General features: G+C 40.0%; 1 protein-coding gene across 4 annotated transcripts in view; it reads right to left on the reverse strand.

Annotated features, from left to right (window-relative positions):
- Positions 1-656: 656 nt before the first annotated feature.
- The window catches only part of LOC128528557 (echinoderm microtubule-associated protein-like 4), an 86,903-nt gene continuing 67,057 nt past the window's right edge, over positions 657-20,502 (reverse strand). For 3 of the 4 annotated variants that reach the window (XM_053501459.1, XM_053501457.1, XM_053501461.1), the window contains exons 9-24: positions 19,465-19,614; positions 17,823-17,892; positions 17,368-17,478; positions 15,906-16,001; positions 15,456-15,590; positions 14,589-14,724; positions 13,434-13,582; positions 13,012-13,137; positions 12,266-12,397; positions 10,756-10,823; positions 10,553-10,641; positions 9,949-10,046; positions 6,835-6,922; positions 6,425-6,523; positions 5,956-6,086; positions 4,197-5,368 (exon numbers count right to left, since the gene is read on the reverse strand). In XM_053501459.1, coding sequence (XP_053357434.1) covers positions 4,949-5,368; positions 5,956-6,086; positions 6,425-6,523; positions 6,835-6,922; positions 9,949-10,046; positions 10,553-10,641; positions 10,756-10,823; positions 12,266-12,397; positions 13,012-13,137; positions 13,434-13,582; positions 14,589-14,724; positions 15,456-15,590; positions 15,906-16,001; positions 17,368-17,478; positions 17,823-17,892; positions 19,465-19,614 — 2,098 coding nt within the window. In that variant the 3' untranslated portion in view covers positions 4,197-4,948. Of the gene's footprint in view, positions 1,085-4,196; positions 5,369-5,955; positions 6,087-6,424; positions 6,524-6,834; positions 6,923-9,948; positions 10,047-10,552; positions 10,642-10,755; positions 10,824-12,265; positions 12,398-13,011; positions 13,138-13,433; positions 13,583-14,588; positions 14,725-15,455; positions 15,591-15,905; positions 16,002-17,367; positions 17,479-17,822; positions 17,893-19,464; positions 19,615-20,502 lie in introns of those variants that run through there. The other variant, XM_053501458.1, reaches the window with a different exon arrangement.

The raw sequence follows: 20,502 nt of genomic DNA on the forward strand, positions 1-20,502 counted from the left end.
AAGTATGGCCCTGTGATTTAAAAAATGCATATGCACTAAAAGCAGACGATTATTATTTGGTGAAAAATTTTATTTTTCAGGCAGTCACAGGGGGCCCTCTTGTGGTGTGAAAAGTATAGAAACTTACATTTACATAAAATTAGGAAACTATTACCAGTACATGTGGCATTGTATTGTTCTTTATTTTATATCATTAATTTTTTTATCTGTACTAATAACTAGTAATTCATATGCATAGTTTGGTTGTTCTTGATAATATTGTAGTTATTTTTATGTACATTCTTTATTTTTATCAGAGGAGAGATGATGAATATATCGGTAGAAGAATGCTGAGGTTGGACCTGCCAGGCAGGAGGTCTAGAGGAAGACCAAAGAGAAGATTTACTGTATGGATGCAGTGAGAGAGTTAGTTGGTGTGAGAGAAGAGGGTGCAGAGGATAGGGTTAGATGGAGGCAGATGATTCGCTGTGGCAACCCCTGAAAGGGAACAGCCAAACGACAAGGAAGAAGATTCTTTATTTTTATATTTATTTCATTTTATTTTGTAGTATTTACTTTAATGGTTCCCCTAGTGAGACAGCCAAAGTACCCTTAAGTGTTCTACAGTAAATCAAAAGGTTGATCCTAAGAAGAAAGAAAAACCCACACAATTGTATCATTTTAAAATGAATGTTTATTTTCTAAAATCTTTAGTATTTTTTTCTGCCCGTTGACAGGAATGCATGAAAGAAATAATGGCTCAAACACTGTTACAAAGAAAAAAAAAAGGTTCATATGTGTTGACAAAAATTTTATCATTGTTGCAACCAATTTCATCATATTTGTCTCAAAGCAGTTATATGAAAACCAGCTCCTTTCCTACCAACTTATCCAACGCAGATCTGATTAAGCAAACTGGTGATAGAGAAAGCTGGGAATTCTGGGAATTTCTTTCCAGGGTTCCTCATGTGGAAAGGGCCAATCACTGGAGATCCAGACCATTCCAGAAGAGTAAATTCTCCACTCCAGTTTTGCATCGTCCCACTCCTTCCTCCATCTTCTCCCTCGTTTCTTTATACAAGGTCATTTCATGCAGGAACAGAGACTGTAAATGCCGATGGAAACACTTAAGAAATACAGACCACTGAAAACATAAAGATGAGTCTGATTACTGAATATCAGACATAGATCTGACCTGCCTAATAAGAGACTATGCATTAATCCACAGTGCCATTTTAATTATTTAAAAAAGTACTTATGATATCACACCTGCTGTTATCAAACAAAACACCTCTTCAAAAACAAACAAAAAAATCCAATACATTTACCAATACCATATTCCACACTCTTCCAAAGAAAAAGCATAGCAAGGCCACTCGTGACATTCAAGACACATTCCTAATGAAGCCCCTTATGTACACACACACACACACGTCAGGTAACATTGTTGTGAATTTCATTGGATGAAAAAAAAAAAAAAAACAACTCAGATGTCAGTTTCATAAGTAAGGCCCTAAAGGCAAAATGTATCCAAAGAATTCCCAATTAAATCAAAACATCCAAGAACATCATCCCCTCTTTATTAAAGCTGCTTTCTAAATGCAGATTCAAGATCTTGTCCTGATTTTTTTTTGTTTTTTTGCTTTTTTTTAAAACCAGCTAGGTTTTCAGTGTTGTTCTGCAGCATCAACGATTGCAGAACTGTCCAAAAAGCTTTTTTTTCTTGTTGAACTTGACCAAGTTATTGTACAGGATGCATTGCCACAGAGTTATATACATACAGAGGAACTATTATATACACATAGTATCCACATGTACAATGTACAAATGGTGTTTGGAAATGGCAGCCTGTGAAATCCCTGAACTTAGCCTGAAGCTGACCCGGTCAAAAAAAAAAGAAAAAAAAGACCAAGGGCATGTTGTGTATGGAAATTTGTTGCAATTTTAAGGAGGTGATCAAAACAGGCAGAAGTAGAAGAGGAAGGTGACCCGGTCTGACCCTGAGCAAAGGAAGGGTGCCATTTTGCACTAAAGCTAAGTATTACAGCAAAAGCAGGTTTAAATTTGTCTACAGAAATTGAACAGGAGCGTTCTCTGAAAAACAACAAAATGATCATTTTAAAAACGTTAGCAATCCCAAAAGGCCTTATAAATCAAAAGTTAAAAACAGCAGACCAGCTGTAGTAACAGCACTGTTGGCGATACACCACACTGCACACCTTGGTAGGCATAGATCATCATCATCACATTCCATCTATTCCAACACTTCAAATGCCAAATTGGCTTTCTTAAACATGCACACCATCCTACTGCTAGACCAGTATCAAATACACTCACAACTTTATATACTGAAAACTTCCATGTAAAAAAACAAAACATTAAAACACAGCATAAGTTCATCATTTCACATACCAAAATCTTTACAAAAACCTCCATGACTCTGCAGGTGTATTTGATCCACACTTCGTAATACTACTGCCTTCATTATTCTTACAGTTTAAAGAGAAATCATGCATTACCACCAGACCTCATGCCTTTTTACATACATCCATCATTTTCAATACTAAAACTTTTATAAATGCCTCGCAACAGCTGAGCAGTGCAATGCTGCACATGTACAGAAGATGTCGCCAGCAACACGTCTGAGACCAGGTTGCTTTTTGTTTCACTGTTGTTAAAAGTGTGCTACTGCAGTCCTAAATCATATTGAGAAAAAGATGCAGGTGTTTAAGTAATGTCTTCAAAAGGTACTTATCATCTTCCTTACCCATGAGTGCATATTAGACGCATCATACACAATGCACGGTGTAACACTGAGAAGGAGTCAGAAGGTGGTCTTAACAAGGAATACAGTAGAAGTGAGAGTGATCAGTAAAAGCTTACACCAGTCATGATTGAACAAGATGTTAGAGCAGAAGTGAACAAAAGGTTCGAATAATGAACAGTAGCAAGGGGTAAGAGGTCATGTAGGAAGAGTGCACAGGAGTAAGTGCTTATAACATGCGGGAGGTTGAAGGATGTGCAGAAGAAGGTTAAGGAGTGTGCAGAAGTGGTTATTACAGTGAGCAGGTGGTTATAAGGGTTTAACCAGTGAACAGGAGTTTAAAATACTTAGCATGAGGTTCCAACACTGAGCAGAGATTTATAAGAGTGAACAGGAATAAGCGATATGTTATGAGAGTGAGCAGGAGGTGGAGAGCGTGCTCAGGATGTTATAAGAGTGAACCAGAGGTTGTGGGAGCACAAACAGGTGATGAGAGAGTGAGCAGGAGGATATACAAGAGTGAGCAGAGTGAGCAAAAAAAAAATCAAATAGTCTGGACAGCAAAGACAATGTAGCTGAAGCACCGTACTGTTGTGTATGGTTTAAAGAAATATCAAAGGGAAGGTGATAAGTGCATGCTGAAAATTGGTCTATAGTCAGGATCACAGGCTGGTCTTCAGAAAGCTGGAGGCATCTTCCGATTGGTGCATCATTCTTTAAACTCTTAAAATATCTATTATTGGGACCAAAAAAAAAGAAAGAAAAAAAGTGAGAGCCACAGTGTTACTGCAGAGCAGCAGAGGCTCTTCTGTGTTAAAACTCATGTTTAAAATACACAAAACACTGTTCGAGCTTTTCTCCTAGAGCTTAGTATCTTTGTCACAATGCATCACTGAAGTGGTGAAAAACACTCTGAGAAACAGCAAGGAGAACATGCAGAGATCTCTCTCCCACATTTGGACTAGGAAGGTGACCTACATGACTGATCCTGAGTTCCCGTGAAAGGGAGGAAAGGAAGGTGCATTGACACCTTCTTGTGGAATGAAAGATGGCAGAAAAATAAAAAATAAAGATAAAACGTCATCTCATACATCTGCACATGATTTCATACAGTCACACAGAGTTAAGACTCGCTTAATCTACTCTCAAGATAAAAAAAAAAAAAAATCAGTTCAATGAACAGAATGAAGGAAGAAAGTCAGAAATTGAATCTAAAGCAAGTTGAACAGAAAGAGAATAGCATTTAGAGTATAGGCTTAAAAATATTAGGAGTTTAGATTGAGTCTGTCGGAGGAAAGAGATGATGTTTGCGTGGCGATTCATGCTGAAGACATTCAGACAGCCTGCTGATCTGATCTACGTGCACTAGGCTGGGCACAGCTTCAGAGACACAGGAGAAAATGTCCAGAAGAAAATGGCTTAGAACAAACTGCAGCCTCAGAAAAAATGTGTGTGTGTGTGTGTAATATGCTGATTATATGCCTAGTTGATCATGAATGTTTGTTTATTATTAGCTTGACGTCATGCTTATAATTTGTCCACAATAATGCTATCTTGCGCAGAAGACGCCAATGAGCTCAGTGAGTGAGTCGAGTCCATTCAATGAGTCAGTGTTACCTGCCTGGCATGTTCAAAATATTCTTGGCTCAGGTAAAGATGCTATGCAGGCATTTCACAAAAAAAAAAAAAGAACTAAATAATAATAATAAAAAAAAAGTCTTAACATAGGCCTATATTTGATTTCATTAATTTCAGGAACATTTTGCATTTATACTGGCTGATGTTTTATTCTATGTTAAGTTTCACTACTAAATCCTTGTCAAAGCCATGTTTTTGGTATGTGCCTCTGTGTGTGTGTGTGTGTATGTTGGAGTAAGCCTCGTGTTTGCTGTAGTGTTTGTGTAGATCAGTGTATCCAGGCATGCTAGTGTCCTTTTCCTTATTTCCCACAGCTTTTATTAACGTACTCGAAGCACGATTCCTCCTGGGCAACGCAACAGCGATACTTCATTAATTTTTTTTTACCTCTTTCTCCATCTCAGACTATGACATACAAACACACGTTGAAAGAAACAAAGAAGAACCTGAAAAAAATTTTAACTTTAGGAGCCCCTGCGCATGCGCTGTAACCGTCACGGCAAGCCTCTGGCTTGTAGGTGGCGCACTCTAATGGAGACCAGGGATAATCACCTCAGCCGGTGGGGTTTAAGAGGGCGGAGTGAAGGGTGTGCCCTCATCACTGGGCGTGGCCGTGTCATCGCTTGGCTCCAGACTGTCCTTTGGGCTCACCGTGCTATCGGAAGTAGGTGTGCGATCATCTGGTTGAGGTGGAGTTTCATGCTCTTCCTGTTGTCCATTAGGGGTGGCATCCAGTTGCTCGGTGGGAGTCGGGGGTGGCGTATTGGCATCCGGCTCCATTCTGGCGAGAGGCAGAGAGGTCGGAACAGCAGTCACGGGGGCCTGGACTCGTGTGCTTGAGTTGTGCAAAGGATCGCTCATGCCCATACAGCGCCACTGCAAGATGCTAGTGTCCTTGCCGCCTGTCGACACCAGGTGTCTGTCGTTGTGCATGAAGCTAACGTTGGTCACGTGGCTGCTGTGGGCACTATACTTGTGACTTGGGGCCTGTGATGAGAAGATAATATAATAATACATATATAATAACCAATAATATAATAACCAATAATATAATATATATATATATATATATATATATATATATATATATATATATATATATATATATATATATATATATATATATTTAAATATATTATATATAAAGATAATTCTACCTGCACACCTGCTCATTCATGTGATTACCCAATTATGTGTTATTACTGCAATTCTGGTAGCAGAAGGGGTGGCTTGAGTATTGGGGGACAATTCATTGCAGGGCACACATACAAACAAGTCATTTACACACGACATGCAATTTGGGATTAATTAACCTAAGCTACTGTTAAAAGAAAGCATAGTACCTGGAGGAAACCCACCAAGCACTGGAAGAATATGCAAACTCCATGCACACAGACCCCAAGGCGGGAACTGAACCTGGGCCCTGGTGGTGCAAGGCGACAGTGCTAACCACTAAGCCACCTATCTAATCTAGTGAAGGGTATTTAAAATGAATGGCAGTGAATATGTTTCTATGGTGAGGCACATATCTCTTGTAGAGTCTGTGCTGGGTCTTTTAGGATGCTGGTACTGACCTTAGCTTTGGAGCAGGGGTACTGGAACAGATGCACCTTGCAAAAATCATCGGCCAGAGCGATGACTTTCCTGTTGTGAGATCTGACCAGAGCGTTGATGTCTGTGCCGTCTGAACCCTCCGGCCACACTCCTGTTCCACAACAATGACAAAACACCAAACACATCAGAGTCAAAGTTCATCATTGTTTACCACACGAGGGCAGACGTCTGCTTACGAATGACAGGCACACATGGAGATTCCTACAAAGCTGTTTTTCTGATCCAATAAAATGCATAAAATAATACAGTACATACATAAACATACAATATAAGTGACAAATAAACTTGACAAGGCATGTGGCATGTTTGTAAAACTGGAATAATCAGTGTATCACAATCTAAACAGAGAATTAAAAAATCAGTCCTAATCATACGTTCAGGGCAACCAGTATTGCTTCGAACACCACAATGCAAACTCCTTATACTGACCGAAGACATGGAATCCCAGCACACACGTGTACGTAGCCCAATCGATATCCTTACAATCAGAGCGGTTACGAATCAACTTACAGCCATTTGGAATGTCCCCTGAAAGAAAAAATTAAGATTGAAAAGAATGAGAGAGAAGAGAGATACCTTCAACTGTTAAGTAATTTTATGATAGTAGTTTCTCATACTGACACACACACTCTCACAGACGCGCACTCTCACAGACGCGCACTCTCACAGACGCGCACTCTCACAGACGCGCACTCTCACAGACGCGCACTCTCACAGACGCGCACTCTCACAGACGCGCACTCTCACAGACGCGCACTCTCACAGACGCGCACTCTCACAGACGCGCACTCTCACACACACTGTGTGTCTTGTGCATGCTCCCGTGGCTACACACTCACAGTAGAGGATTTCATAGTCTCCTGAGTTGGACATAATGAACTTGTTGTCGGGGGACCAGTCAAGATGTGTAATGTAGCTGGAATGTCCCTAAAGAAAAGAAAAATCAGCGAGTGAGGAAAAAAGACAAACAATCTGTCAATGATCCAATAGCAACAGAGCTAAGTATCTTAACATGTGTATATATCCAAAACTAAATGTTAATTTAGAATTTCGACTCTCAGTTAAAAACAGAAATCAGACAGAAGAAGCTGATAAGCAGCGTACCACCCATATAGAAACCCACTGACCACTTAGAGTCAGTCTCTCCGGGGCCTGCATACACACCACAGAGCCACACACACACACACACACACACACACACACACACACACACACACACACACACTGCAAAATTCTCATTCTGCTCAATAACAGTCAGCTTTAGTGAGAAATATTTAATGTAATTGTTCTTAACAAGTATTCAATACACTACTATTAAGGTAAGACAGTAGAATAATCAGCAACTGACATTTTTAAATATTGAATAACCCCTAAACAAACCTTATGCATGATAGTGTTTTATTGTGTCATCAAGATGGAATTAAACAGAAAATGTTATGCTATGCATAATCACATAGCCATCTGCTTTTGTTATAAATGACGCTTAAGTAAAACTGGGACTTGTGATGAAATTTCTGGTGAATGAAGACGATTTACATTTGATGAGACTCTTAGCCAAAGTATATGATGTCAAAAACATTTTAAGAAGGCTGTTATGTCTGTGGATGACAATCCCAGCCGAGGTGGCTTGGCTCGGAGCACACTGCTGTCGTTCCCTCTGAACATTCAAAGAGTGAAACACTTGACCCTTAAAAAATTTAAGAGAAGAGATGCAACTGTCTGTGGGAAATGTACACACAATCATTCACCAACAACAACTTACACGTTAAAGAAACTCGGCTGGGAGTTATTTCACAACCCCAGTACAGTCCTGACCTCACTGACGGCCATTAAAGGAGTGCCTGGGAGGCCAGCGTTTAGCACGTGAAGCAGGCAGTCCGCTTATGGCTCTGAGGTACTGGGAAAACATTCTACCTTGATGGTACTGTATCCAAGCACTAATTAAACGCTGAGCTAAGTGCATTAGTGTAGCAGGAATAGTATTCAATTAACTTCATAACTAGCAAATCATAATTAGATTAAACGTTTTTAAGATTTAAATGTAAAATTTTGTCTTTGTACAGAATTTCATGCCACTCTGACTGCTAAGTGAGAGAACCTTGATTTGTTCATTTTCATACACTTTGATTTGAACTGGTTTCCTTCATATTTTCTCATGTGCAAATGTTCATGCACGCTTTTCCAAGCCTGGGGGAAAAAGAGCTGTTCTCACAAACACACCTTTATGTATGCACTTCACACGACACTGTATCATGGATCATATGGATTGAGTGTATACAAAAACAAACTATAACATTTTTTTAAAAAGGCAACGCTCCATCACCACATTCCCTAACCCACGTCACTAACACTGGCCTGCTGGGAAACTCCAACCACAACACTACGTCTTCTCCTGTCTGGCTCTTTTCCACGCATATATAAACTCCTTTCCCAGCCCCCACCCTTCAGTGCCAGACCTGGTTTTATTATGCAGCTGTTGTGCAGCTGTGCAGACCCCTCCATGTGTATTCTAAACTAGCTTGATGTGTGTGTATACAGCCTCTGGTGTGAATAAAGTCACAAGCTGACCCTGCAACAACGTCTCTCTTTCCTCAACTGTGGCATGTGTTCCTCTGTCTCGTGCGAGCTTGCTGTTTTACTGGACCCTCAAACGTTGCTTAACTACATCTGCACTCTCTCAGTCAACATCAGCAGAGCATCTTTACACAGACTAGCGGACACACACGAGGATGTGTCCATAAGAAAACCCGTATTTCAGAGCAGAAACGCAGTGGTCGAATACAGAGCATCCATATTGTGCCAACACAGGCCTGAAACATTAGATCAGGTTAAGATATTTCATCTCAATGCACAAACATGGATTCTTGACATACTGTGAATGCATGTGATTTTAGCTTGGTTGCAAAGTTTTGCAGCAATAAAACCTAAAAACAAACATTAAGACATGTTTACCATGGTGACAACAAGTGTAATCCTTCTTATAACTAATTTGTATGTGTTGAATATATTTCAAACATGGAGCTATTAAGGGAAAATGTATTTATGTGAGCTGGACCCTGTTTAAAAGCATAACAAGGTGTTATGTTTTAGATTAGTACTTAATATTAAAAAAAATGCACAGGGGTCAAACACCTAGCAGTAATTACTCTGATGTCCTGAAATTTATCTTAATGGGTTTTCCAAAAAATATATACTGTATATAAATAAATGATTTCGCTGATCTTCCTTAAAAGTACATAGTATTTGAATTGTTGAGTGGTGAACTAAAATAAATGTCTTTTGTAGACTGTTGAAATGTTTTTTTTTTTTTTTAATGCTCTAATTGTATAACATAAAATAATATTTGAGCCGCCTGGCTCCTTAATTGCTCTGTCTGAGACATTAAAGATGGACGTTAAGTGATGGGTTGAGCTACGAGAGCAAAAAAGCTGGCCCAAAAAAGGAAAGAAAAACAGGTCAAACAGAGGTGGGATTCATAACGTTCGGGCGAGTTCCAGCCCAGTGAGATGTGAAGCAGGTCACAGTCGAGCCAGCATCACGCTCCATAAACACTCCCCTCCACCGCGCTTCTAATAACATTCTGCTAGTCCGGTCAACAAATCTGCCTTACAGACACCTAAAGCAACACCACCGCTGTGTTCCGTAATCTCGTGAGACGAGCTAACAGTTATTTCTATCGGTCCTATTAAAGTGCAATAATCTACACAAACTACTCCCTCTATCGCTCAGGCGCGCGCACACACACACACACATATATACTCTCACATTAAGACGTCAGATGTTACAACACCTAATGGAGAAATACGGTTACAGTACAAGCAGCTGACCTCGGGCAGGGTGAAAGCCCTTAGTGAGGAACAATGTTCAGCTAAATCCACATGAATGCAGACTTTAGGGTTTTGCTGATTTAAAATAAAGAGTTTCGAAATAACACGCATTAGTGAGGGACTCACAGAGCATTTCCCGTATCTGCTGTACTTGCGTCCATTATCTGACACTGTGTAGAGGTAAATGAAGTTATCGTGTGATCCCACTGCCAGCAGTGTGCCATCTGTGAAAAAAAGGAAAAAAAAGGGTTTACAAATTAAGCATATTGATTATTTATAAAAAATAAAAAAATAAAAAGAAACAGCCGCAGTTTATATGTCCACATGGAGGACAGCATGCGGTAGGGCTCTGCACTTAATGTTTCCTGTCACAACTCTTAATTGGATTCTCAATTTATACCTTAAATACCCGAAAAGAAACTGTGTGTACCTGTTGCTATGGTGACGGTTGAAGATGATCATTCTAATTTATAAATTTCTTTGTACAAATACCCATTTTCCAAATTTTTTCCTACTACAACATGCCCTTAGGGTTTTAATCTGTACAGTATGTAGGACATAAATCATGCCACAAATGACTGCTTTACTTAGAAAATCCATTAAATTTACATGTACTATTATACCGATTTTAATATTTCTGTGGCATCTTCTATACACTATTAAACTAGATGCCAAATGTCTTTTTGTCCCATTCGTTTCCATAAACTTGATTCACACAGGCTATACTTACCCACAGCGTAGCGCATCACTGACAGCTGCTCGTTGCCGTCTGTGTGGATGGCCACCAGGTCCCTAGACTCAGCATCTAAAACGTACCACCTGTACACACGCGCAAACACGCAAGCAAATGAGTGGATCGTTGAAAACACAATAACACAAGCACATCATTTAGAAAAAGTAGAAGCTGCAGATGAGAAGCAGTTGCTGACTTACTTCCCTGAATGGGTGCCAATTGCAACCACAGCACCGCTAGGGTGGAAGTCTGCACAGTGACCATGCTCCTGCCAAAGATGAAACAAAATCACTATCATTATGGTTTTCTATAACAAAGATGTCAAACTCAAGGCTAGCGAGACAAACGCGATGCCTCTCTGTCTGACCATTTTCCGTTTGAAATACCCATGTTCTCGCATATCACAGTCCTGAAACATTGGTTGAAATGTGACATCTGTTGCTTTTAAAACATCTGCATATACAAAAGGAGTTTGTGTGATTCATTGATTTACATTAAATCCAAAAACATATTTTTTCCAAAAAGTATGAATACCAGTGGGATGGGAGGACATTTCCACTATAATCCTAGCAAAAAAAAAAAAGTAAAAAGAGTAAATCTGTAACGAAATGTTCAACAAGCACAAATGGGTGCGATGGTCAGGTGTCCACAAAGCTTTGATCATTAAGGGTGTATACAAATAAAGTTGCTAGTAGCCCTTTTTTTCTAATAAGTCTTATTAAGTCTTTATAAAGAAAACAGATACACTTTTGGGCTTAAAGAAACACTAGCGTCTCAAACACTAATATTTTATTGGACCACTTTTATCTTTAATTACACCATGCAATTGCCTTGGCAGGGTTTCAACAACCTTATGCAACCTCAAAACATTAATTTTATTGTCCATAGTTGCATTACATTTTGGTTTGTACTGCAGAACAAATTGAACTACTCTGAAAAGTCTTCTCCGACATCCCCTAAAAATGCTGAATAGGGTTAAGGGAAGGATTTTTTGGTGGCCAATGCAATGATGTAACTGATTCCTTCTCCAAAATGAAAATCCTGGAATATGCCTGTGTCACCTTGGAAAAATAAACCCCGTTGATGTGATAACCTGGTTATTTAGTACATTTTATTGCCACATAATGTTGCTGCGTCTAGACCTGACTAACAGAACCCATCTTTGACGATCATACTACTGCCTCCAGATGCTTGTACAGTGAACACTATGACTGATGGATGCATCGCTTTATGCAGTTCTATTCTTACCCTGATGCACTAATCGCTCTGGAATAAGGTCAGTCTTTTCCTATCAATGCAAAATTCAACCTTTATGCTTCCTAGCAAATTAAAGCCTAACAAGTAGTTTTGTTTTGGTTGCAATCCTGTGACGTCTGGCTGCATTGTGTGTTTGGAAATACTTTTTTTTAAATAGTTGTGATTTCTACAGTGTTTTTTTTTTTTTTTTTTACAATGCAATCTCACCAAGTATTTAAGCGATCTCTGTGATTCAATATTTTGTTAGACAGCATTTTATGTTGCAAAAAAAAAAAAAAACTTCTGTAGGTTATCAAAGATTTCACGAATATCCTGAAGTAGCCTGGGCAGTATTTGGGCAGGCTTATCATCCCGCTCTATATCATAAGGATTACAAGCATGTCCAACTGAAGTGTGAAATCTGTGCTTGATGGAGTGTTAGTCTCTCTCTGTGTGTTCGTGCACAGGCCTTACGTCCAGCAGTCTGGTCCATTCCAGCGAATGATCCACTGAGTTCCACAGACACACCTGCCTGTCCTGTGCACAGGTGAGGAACAGGTCTTTGAATGGGTGAGAGGCCAAACCCCACAGCTCATCTGTGTGACCCTATGGGACGAGAGAGAGAGAGAGAGAGAGAGAGAGAGAGAGAGAGAGAGAGAGAGAGAGAGAGAGGGATAAGGCATGATACATTTTAAGTGAAACGTCTAAAGCAAAATCCTTCCATATGAGGTGCAGAGGCAGACCTGGCCAGCACTGGGAGTGTGTGTGGAATTCTTTCTTCAGTCTGTTTACACTAGTACAAAATTGCTGGCAAAAATCTGCGTTAAAGCATGGCCAGTGTGCTGTGGAAAATCACCGACCAAATGCCACTGAGGTGGATATGAGCTTATGATTCATATCAGTCTACAGGGATTTCTGCTCAAAGCATCTTCGCTTTTGGTTCCTAGTCATAAAGCAGATCTACAAACTCTCAGCATGCACATCTGAGCCAGGTGTTTATGCACAGCAGAAACTATGGTCTCTTTAGATTCTTAAACTGCATTAACAGACTGTAGAAAAGCAAGGGGAGAAAATAGCTACTACTAAATATCCAGAAAAATAATATATTTTGCAAAAAAACTAATGGCCTTGGACGTCATGGAAATGTTTTAGTGAGAAAAAAAAAAAAAAGTGTGTAAACAAGCTAAATAGAGAAAAAGAAAAAGCCATTGATGCCTCACCTGCACCTCCACCTGAAAGCCATCATTAAAGGTGCCCCTCAGGATAAAGTTACGTGACGTGCCCACGAGAAACTGCTCGCCCTTACCCTCTGCAACGGCTCGAATGGTTCCGTACTGATCTGGAACCTAAAAGGGCACAGAGACCAAAATCAACAATGCAAACCCTTTCTTTTGTTCCGTTTCTATTCAAGCTCAGTGGAAACGAACAAATAACAACCGCAAATGTTTATATAATGCTTTAAAAGCATGTATTTAAGGGTTCTCTTTTTTAAACTCTCTGTTGGTCTGTGTGAAAACATCAGGATGTGGTTATTCTTCATAGAGCCCTCTGTGAATGCTAAAAACCTTCACGCGTGTGCGTGTGTGTGCGTGTGTTGCCTACGAGTTAGAACGGGTGTCAGCTCGTCTGCTTCGTGACCCACCTCGATGTCTCTCTCTGGGTTGAGGTCGTGGTCCCACAGGATGATCTTGTGGTCTTTACCTCCTCCGGTCAGGAGAGTGCCATTCCTCAGCTGACACAGTGTAAACACACTGCCATCGTGGGCTTTGATCTGACGGCTGATCTGAAATGCTCCAGAGGGAGAGAGAGGGAGGAAAACAGAAATAATATGTAAACAACTGCGCGGATTCTGCTGGCGTACTAGAAGTGTGTTTAGTTTCAGTTTAAAATCAATGACAGGAAAGTTAGTCCATGCACATCGTGCAGAGAGAGAGAGAGAGAGAGAGAGAGAGAGAGAGAGAGAGAGAGAGAGAGAGAGAGAGGGGCGTGTTAGTGTAGTAACCACATGAGAGGTAACTAAGTGAGAAAGAGCAACTAGTCACAGTCATGAAAAACATTTGGATGTAATACAGGATCAGTCAGAATGGTTTGCGTGTCAGGTTGAGAGCAGAAAGGAAAACACGACTGCTTAAATGGCGATTTCTGGGAATGAAGTACCACACATTTTTCTCATGGCTAATGCAGTTTGTGCAGGCTGACAATGCTGCTGCTTTGAGCTCTCAGTGTTGACAGTGAGGTTTTCTCTCTCTCACATCCCCGAAGCATGAATAGAAAAATTCCAATCCAAGACGTTTATCTTAAGACTTAAGACTCAAAAACCTAAATTGAACGCTAACCCATGCACAAAACCTCTACAAAACAATACATTGTTTAACCAAACCCATAATCAAGACTTCTCTAACCAAAAGTACCTTGTTTTTGTTTGTTTTAGCTCAATACTAAACGCCCCGTTTTTCTGCAAAATGTGGTGTCATGACTAATACTGTATGCAGCTCAATGGAAAGTTGTCCAGGTAGCACAGGCATCCTGCAGGGGGCATCGTGTTAAAAAGTCCCAGTATGCAGGGGGCAAATAAAGGCATGATTAATGTTTAAATCCTGGCAGCGGGCCTCACTGCAACTCCGCTGATCCTGTTCTGCAGCATGCTTCCAAAAACTATTAGCCCATTACAGGAAGACAGGAATTTGCAAACAAACTCACACCCAAACAGTCAAACCCATAATCACATGCTCAGGTAATAGCTTTGGTGTGTGTAACATGGAGAGACAGAGAAACGCAGACACAGAAAATGTGATACCTTTCAGCCCTTTTCCTGGTGGCGGATCGGCTGTGCTGCGGGTCCAGATGAGCAGAACGCCCCCGGAGTCTCCCGTCAGTATGTCTCCGTTACTGAGGAACGCCAGACACTGTACAAACTTGGGCTTTTCATATTTCTAAAGAAAAAAAATTTCACATTTATTGCGAGCCCTTAAACCTGGTCACAAGGATTGAAAAACCTTCATAATGGCAGTGTTTGCATGATTCATTCAGACTTTTAGTAGCATTCAACCAATCAATAGCTGTGCATTAGAATGGCGAAGATAGCTTATATGTCCTGGTGTGGCAGGTTGCCAGGTCCCAGCAAAATTTTCATCCCAACTAAAACTAAACTGCTGGACACAAGTTGACTGTGGTGAACTAATATTTTTTTTAAAACTTCCCCAATCAGGCATATTAACAGAGCTAAGAGATTTCTTCTGATAACACTATTTGAAATACACTGTTCTTAGTACAGTCTTAGAATAATGCGTTCATAGTGGATACAAATTAAACACCAATTTTGTAAAGTAAAAGGTATTACAGTGCATAAAACTGTTTTATAACTACATTGCAGCACCTTAAATTCCAATTAAACTGAACCATGAGCTGACTATAGTGATTCCCATCATTAAAACCTCAGCAATTAGAAAGAAAAAGATAGGAACCTTTTAGATGTCTGGCCAAATTGCACTGCCAAGAATTGAAGTGTATTTGCATTTGTACTGCCATCTGTGCCTAGTGTTAAGACTGTAAAGTATAAAAGCCCACGCTTGTGCAATCTGATTAAGTCCCTTTAGCAGTGCATGAATCACTGCAGAAGTATGAGTCTGCATGTGTTTATCTGCAATCACGTGTGTGTCCTCACCCCAAAGATGCCCTGCTTGCGAGCCAGAGAGTTGCCGTTCCATGTCCAGAAAAAGATGTGCGACTTGCCGGAGGTGACGATGGCGTTCGCGTCTGTTGGGTGAAACTCGACCGCTAAGACAACCTCATTGGTAGTCTGAAAGAGAGAGGAGAGAGAGAGAGAAGAAAGAAAGGGTTAAAGATATAATGTGGTGAGGGCAGCAAATAAGAGAAAGGAGAAGACTTTTTTCTGTGAATGAGCTTATTAGGTAGGACACCGTGATGATGTCATACAGCAAAACAAGGTAGCTATACCGCAGGAGTGAAGCAGGAGAAAGAGGAAGCAGGAAACAAAAGACTGGAACAACAAGACTGATGATTGAAAAGAGGCAGTTTTCGAGGCAGGGAGGCGGGGAAGATGAGACATACAGCAGATCCACAATGCAACGCATTACTCCTCACTCCATCATACCTTAATCTCAGCAATTTTGGACTTCTTCTGCCAGTCCCACACCGTCAGCATGTGCTCATTAGAGTCGTCAACCACACTGAGATGGATGCCCGAATCCTGAACACACACAAAACACAGCTATAATTATAGCATTCAGACTCGAAAAACAAAAAAGAGATGAGTTTACAAACAAGATAATTCAACCCCATAAAACTTCACAGCAAATACTAATGTTTGAGGGATAAATAAAGATGGGCACCATTGTATCAATCATATACCAGTAAACTGGTGGCAGTATCATGGGCACTCAAGGCTCACCAATGGCCAGCCCGTCAGTTCTAATAATATAGAAAAGCCAATGCAGCACAAATAAGTTAAAAATAAAAACAATGCTATCCATGAAAAAAGGAACCGGAACCAATTACAGCCTGCACAAGGCCGCAGACCCGGCCTCCAAATTCCATGGGAAACGCCAGACAAACTAGTGTCATCCACGAAGGCCGAGTTTCCCCACTGGCACAAGAGGGACCTAGACGATACTGGGCATAACGTTTTATGTTGTAATGCAAGTTTTATGTTGTCATCTCACTCTAAACCTGATCGGTGTGTTTCATCTCCTGGATTTCTTTGAATGATATTTATTCTCTTGGTCTGGGAGTTCCCGCAGGCTGTAATCAAGTCCTGAGGCGACACGTCTGTTCAATGCTCCACAACAATGAGACACAGAAAGCTCGAATTTCCTATGCGGCTATATAATTTATTACTTTGAAAGATGACATGCAGCTTTTGTCAATATTGTTGCTGCTTTCCATACACAAAAGCTGTTTTCTCAGAATAGTGTGACCGTAGATCCCAGCGTCTGCACTGCCGGGGGGGAGGGGGGACATCCATTAAACATGTGATAGGGTAAGTGATATCAGGGGTAATAAAAACAGTTGTTCCCTTTATCACACTATATTTGTTTAATCTCAATTAACATGTTTTATAGTGCATGCTTTTATTAAGCCATTTTTCTGCTCTACAGTAATGCATTAAGATGAGCGATTAAGATGTGGCCTGTTGATGCTGTGCTGTAACAGGAAGAGATCAACACCTTTAGACTAATCAGGTTCAAGAATTCAACAGGCAAAAAAAAAAAAAAAAACACAATCATTGACTTATAAAGTATTCTGAAACCGCGTTTAAAACGTGTTTTAATAAGACATGTTTATGTGTATTCCAGCTGTAATAAAGTAGTGTGTGCAAGAAGGAACATATCAGGTTAATTAGACAGGCTATGTGGTATTCTACACCTCCAGCTCAGTCTGACCGGTCAGCCAAGTTCTCACACACACACACACACATACACTTGTAAATTAAGATCATCAAACCAAGTCTTTAAGAATACAAAACCCTAAAGTTCTTCTCACAACTTTTATGTTTGATAATTAAAGATCAGGAATGAATAAAAAAAACAAACAAGAACAATAACTAAATCACTCACCGCTTTAGAAAAAGCAAGGGATCCCACTCCTCTCTCAAAGGTGCCCAGGCCAACAACTTGCAAAGTTTGCAGCGTGACAGAGTCCCAAACTCTCACATGAGGCTGCAGCGGCTAAAAGAGAACAAGATGCACGCAAAAAAGGAGTTCAAGGGTTTCATCTTTATTTAAGAGTAACAGAATTTGACACGCATGCTTTTATTTTAAAATAAAAGATGGACAGCAGAGTCACAAGACTTTATTCCATAATGATGTACATGCATGCAGGGGTATCTGGTTTTACATGTATAAATCTGCCCACCCTGCAGTACATTTGGAATCGAGCGACCGAACACAAAAGCGCTGTGAGAAACCATTCACTACTAAGTTCACACCTACAGTTGACATGTTACAGAAGACACCTGTAGGACAAAGCTTGCATTGTGACACTGAAATGTGAGGAAGACAGCTTGGTTTACCCTGCCATCCTTGTCCACTCCTGCGATCTGTCCTGTGGCAATTCGGATCTTATCCGGGTGAACAGCAAGACTGGCGAAGACGAAAAGAACAAAAATTCACTTTCAAACCCCAATAAATAAATTTATTAACAAGTAAATAAATAAAAACCCACAGTCACTTCACTAGAAAAATACATTTCATAAATCATGTCATGAAACACATAAATATCAGAACACACACAGGATGATAACCGAGTCATGTACCAGTTGTGTGATGTAACATTTAAAGAGCAAATATGATTTATATATTTTATATACATGATATAATGTAATACTGTATATATTTTAATACCAAATCATCTTCTGCATAATAAATAGTCAGAAGTTAGGACACAGACAGGCGGTAATCTCTAACATACAGATTACATGCTTATTTTAATTATCTTTACACATTTTACTATTTTGTCACTGTACAAAGGAGTCCCTTCTGCATAAAGCTGCGACTGCAACCTAACTTAGGCTGCATTCACATTCCAAGCCACAATATTCATTTCTTTATTTATTTATTTTTGAACAGATTGGAATTGAATCTCATGACGATTCACGTTCATAACTACAAGTGACTTTTATCTCACTGTAATGTGGACATGCATGTCCTCTGAAAAAGCATGCTTGCACACATCGGTAAATTTTTTTCTAATGCTATCTGGTAGGGCTGTGCTGTACTATCTGGGTTGTGAGACTAAACATATGTTTTAAAAAAAGGATGCATTTTTCTCAAAACTTTGCATGAGAATTCGCTCTGAATGATGGCAAGCAGTTACCCGGCTGTAGTTGTTGAGGTTCAGAAGAAAGTGGAAAGACCTCGCTTTAACTGTTGCTAAATGATCTATCGTCGCTTTCAGCAGCTGTTGCTAGGACTGCTATGAAATGCCAGCAATGCTGGTGCTGACTGATGATGTCAGAGCCGTACACATGTGCAGAGGCTAAAAGTCACAGGACTGCACGCTTTCATTCAAGTCGCATGATCGCGCATAGGTTTGTATATAATACACTGTGACAGATTTGATTTGAGAAACATCAGTTTTGTGCTTTCAAAAAGCCCTTAAAAAATCTGATCTGTGTTACATTAGGGTAAAATGAGATTTGACTTACTTCAGGCTGGTAATGTGATTGTAGCCTTAAGCAGGAAAGCAAACGGACATGACAAATGCCTTTTAAAAGTTTGGTTCTTTGTTAAACTAATCATCTTAAATCATCTGTTTCTAAAAATTTTTATCCAAAGCTTTGCATTATTTTCAATGATTTTAAAAAGGGACAGCCTGTGTATTACCATGTTAGGCTGCGGAAGAAAAGAAAAGCCCAAATACAATAAATCAAACAGCGTACGAGTTTAACATCAGTCTAAAGAAAGCACAGCGGCTATTTCCTGGACAGCTCACTTTTCCCCACATCACAAGTTGCTTAACATGGCAGACATTTACATCTCATTTCCACCTTTGGGCTGCTTATCTTTCACCAGCACATTTCAACCAGAAACGATCGACAGCAAACACCCAGGGGCCGAACGCTATAAATCAAACGCAATCTGGTGACTTGTGTTTTACTGTATGTTCAACTCCATTTGCTACAGAAGCTGTTGAGGGCTTTGGAGTTAACTCACCATTTCACACAGTCAGTGTGTCCTAAGTAGTGGCGCTGTGTCCGCTCTTCATAGTTGAAAAGTACAACCACTGAGGCGATGAAGTAGACGATCTCCCCTGTGGGCAACAAATAAACATTTGCCCGACAGTCTCGGCCCCTGTAGCCATATCTGGTGTAAGGAGTCAAGGAAGAGAAAACCCCAAACACACAAAAAATATCCTTCACAAATCATGTGTCGCAAAATGCATAATCAGAACACGCACACAAAAACAACTAAGTACTTACTTACAACACAACTGGCATAAATTAAATTTGATTTCAAGGTATATATTTAGATTTCTTTTATACCAACTCAAACATATAAACAGTTAAAACTGTCAGAACTTGGATGCAGGTGCAGGATACTATGACACAGAGATATAATCTATTCACATTAGCTGGTGCATTTGACTGGAGTGTTGTTTCAAAAGTGCTTAAAAAAACCTGACCAACAGGTACAGTAGGGCTTAAAAGCAGCACCAACATAAATAATCATTAATAATCGCCAGGTGTGTGCCAGGCTAGGCAAACCAGTTAGATGGTGTAATTTTTTGTTTTTGAATGATTATAAAGGAACTTGTTTATATTCCAGCTTTTGATAGCATGCACCACTTAATCTATTATTGGAAAAAACTAACAACAGTGGTTCCAGCTTAGCAACAAATTACAGGTTTACAACGTGTTATTACTTTCACCCGCCTCTGATCCAATCGCTGAGTTAAAAATCTCTTGTACCAATCACAGTCACTCTTCACTCGACTTGATTTCTGTTCATGCGAACACTGATGCTCAAATAGTAACTGATTAATTCTGCGGACTATATTTTATTAATGCCCATCACTGGGTCATTTAAACATTTGCCAGTGTGTTTAGGAGCTACTGAGTGCAGGTGAAAGCACAGGAGAATAACAGCTTTTAACAGCTGGTACATGCAGTGGCAGATTTAGACGGGCAGTCATGCAGGGCGGCATCTTGCTGGGGCGGCACAGTCGCATTGTTTCATGTCAACATGTGGGTG

This window comes from Clarias gariepinus, chromosome 8, assembly GCF_024256425.1.
Source record: "Clarias gariepinus isolate MV-2021 ecotype Netherlands chromosome 8, CGAR_prim_01v2, whole genome shotgun sequence".
NCBI classification, from domain to species: Eukaryota; Metazoa; Chordata; class Actinopteri; order Siluriformes; family Clariidae; genus Clarias; species Clarias gariepinus.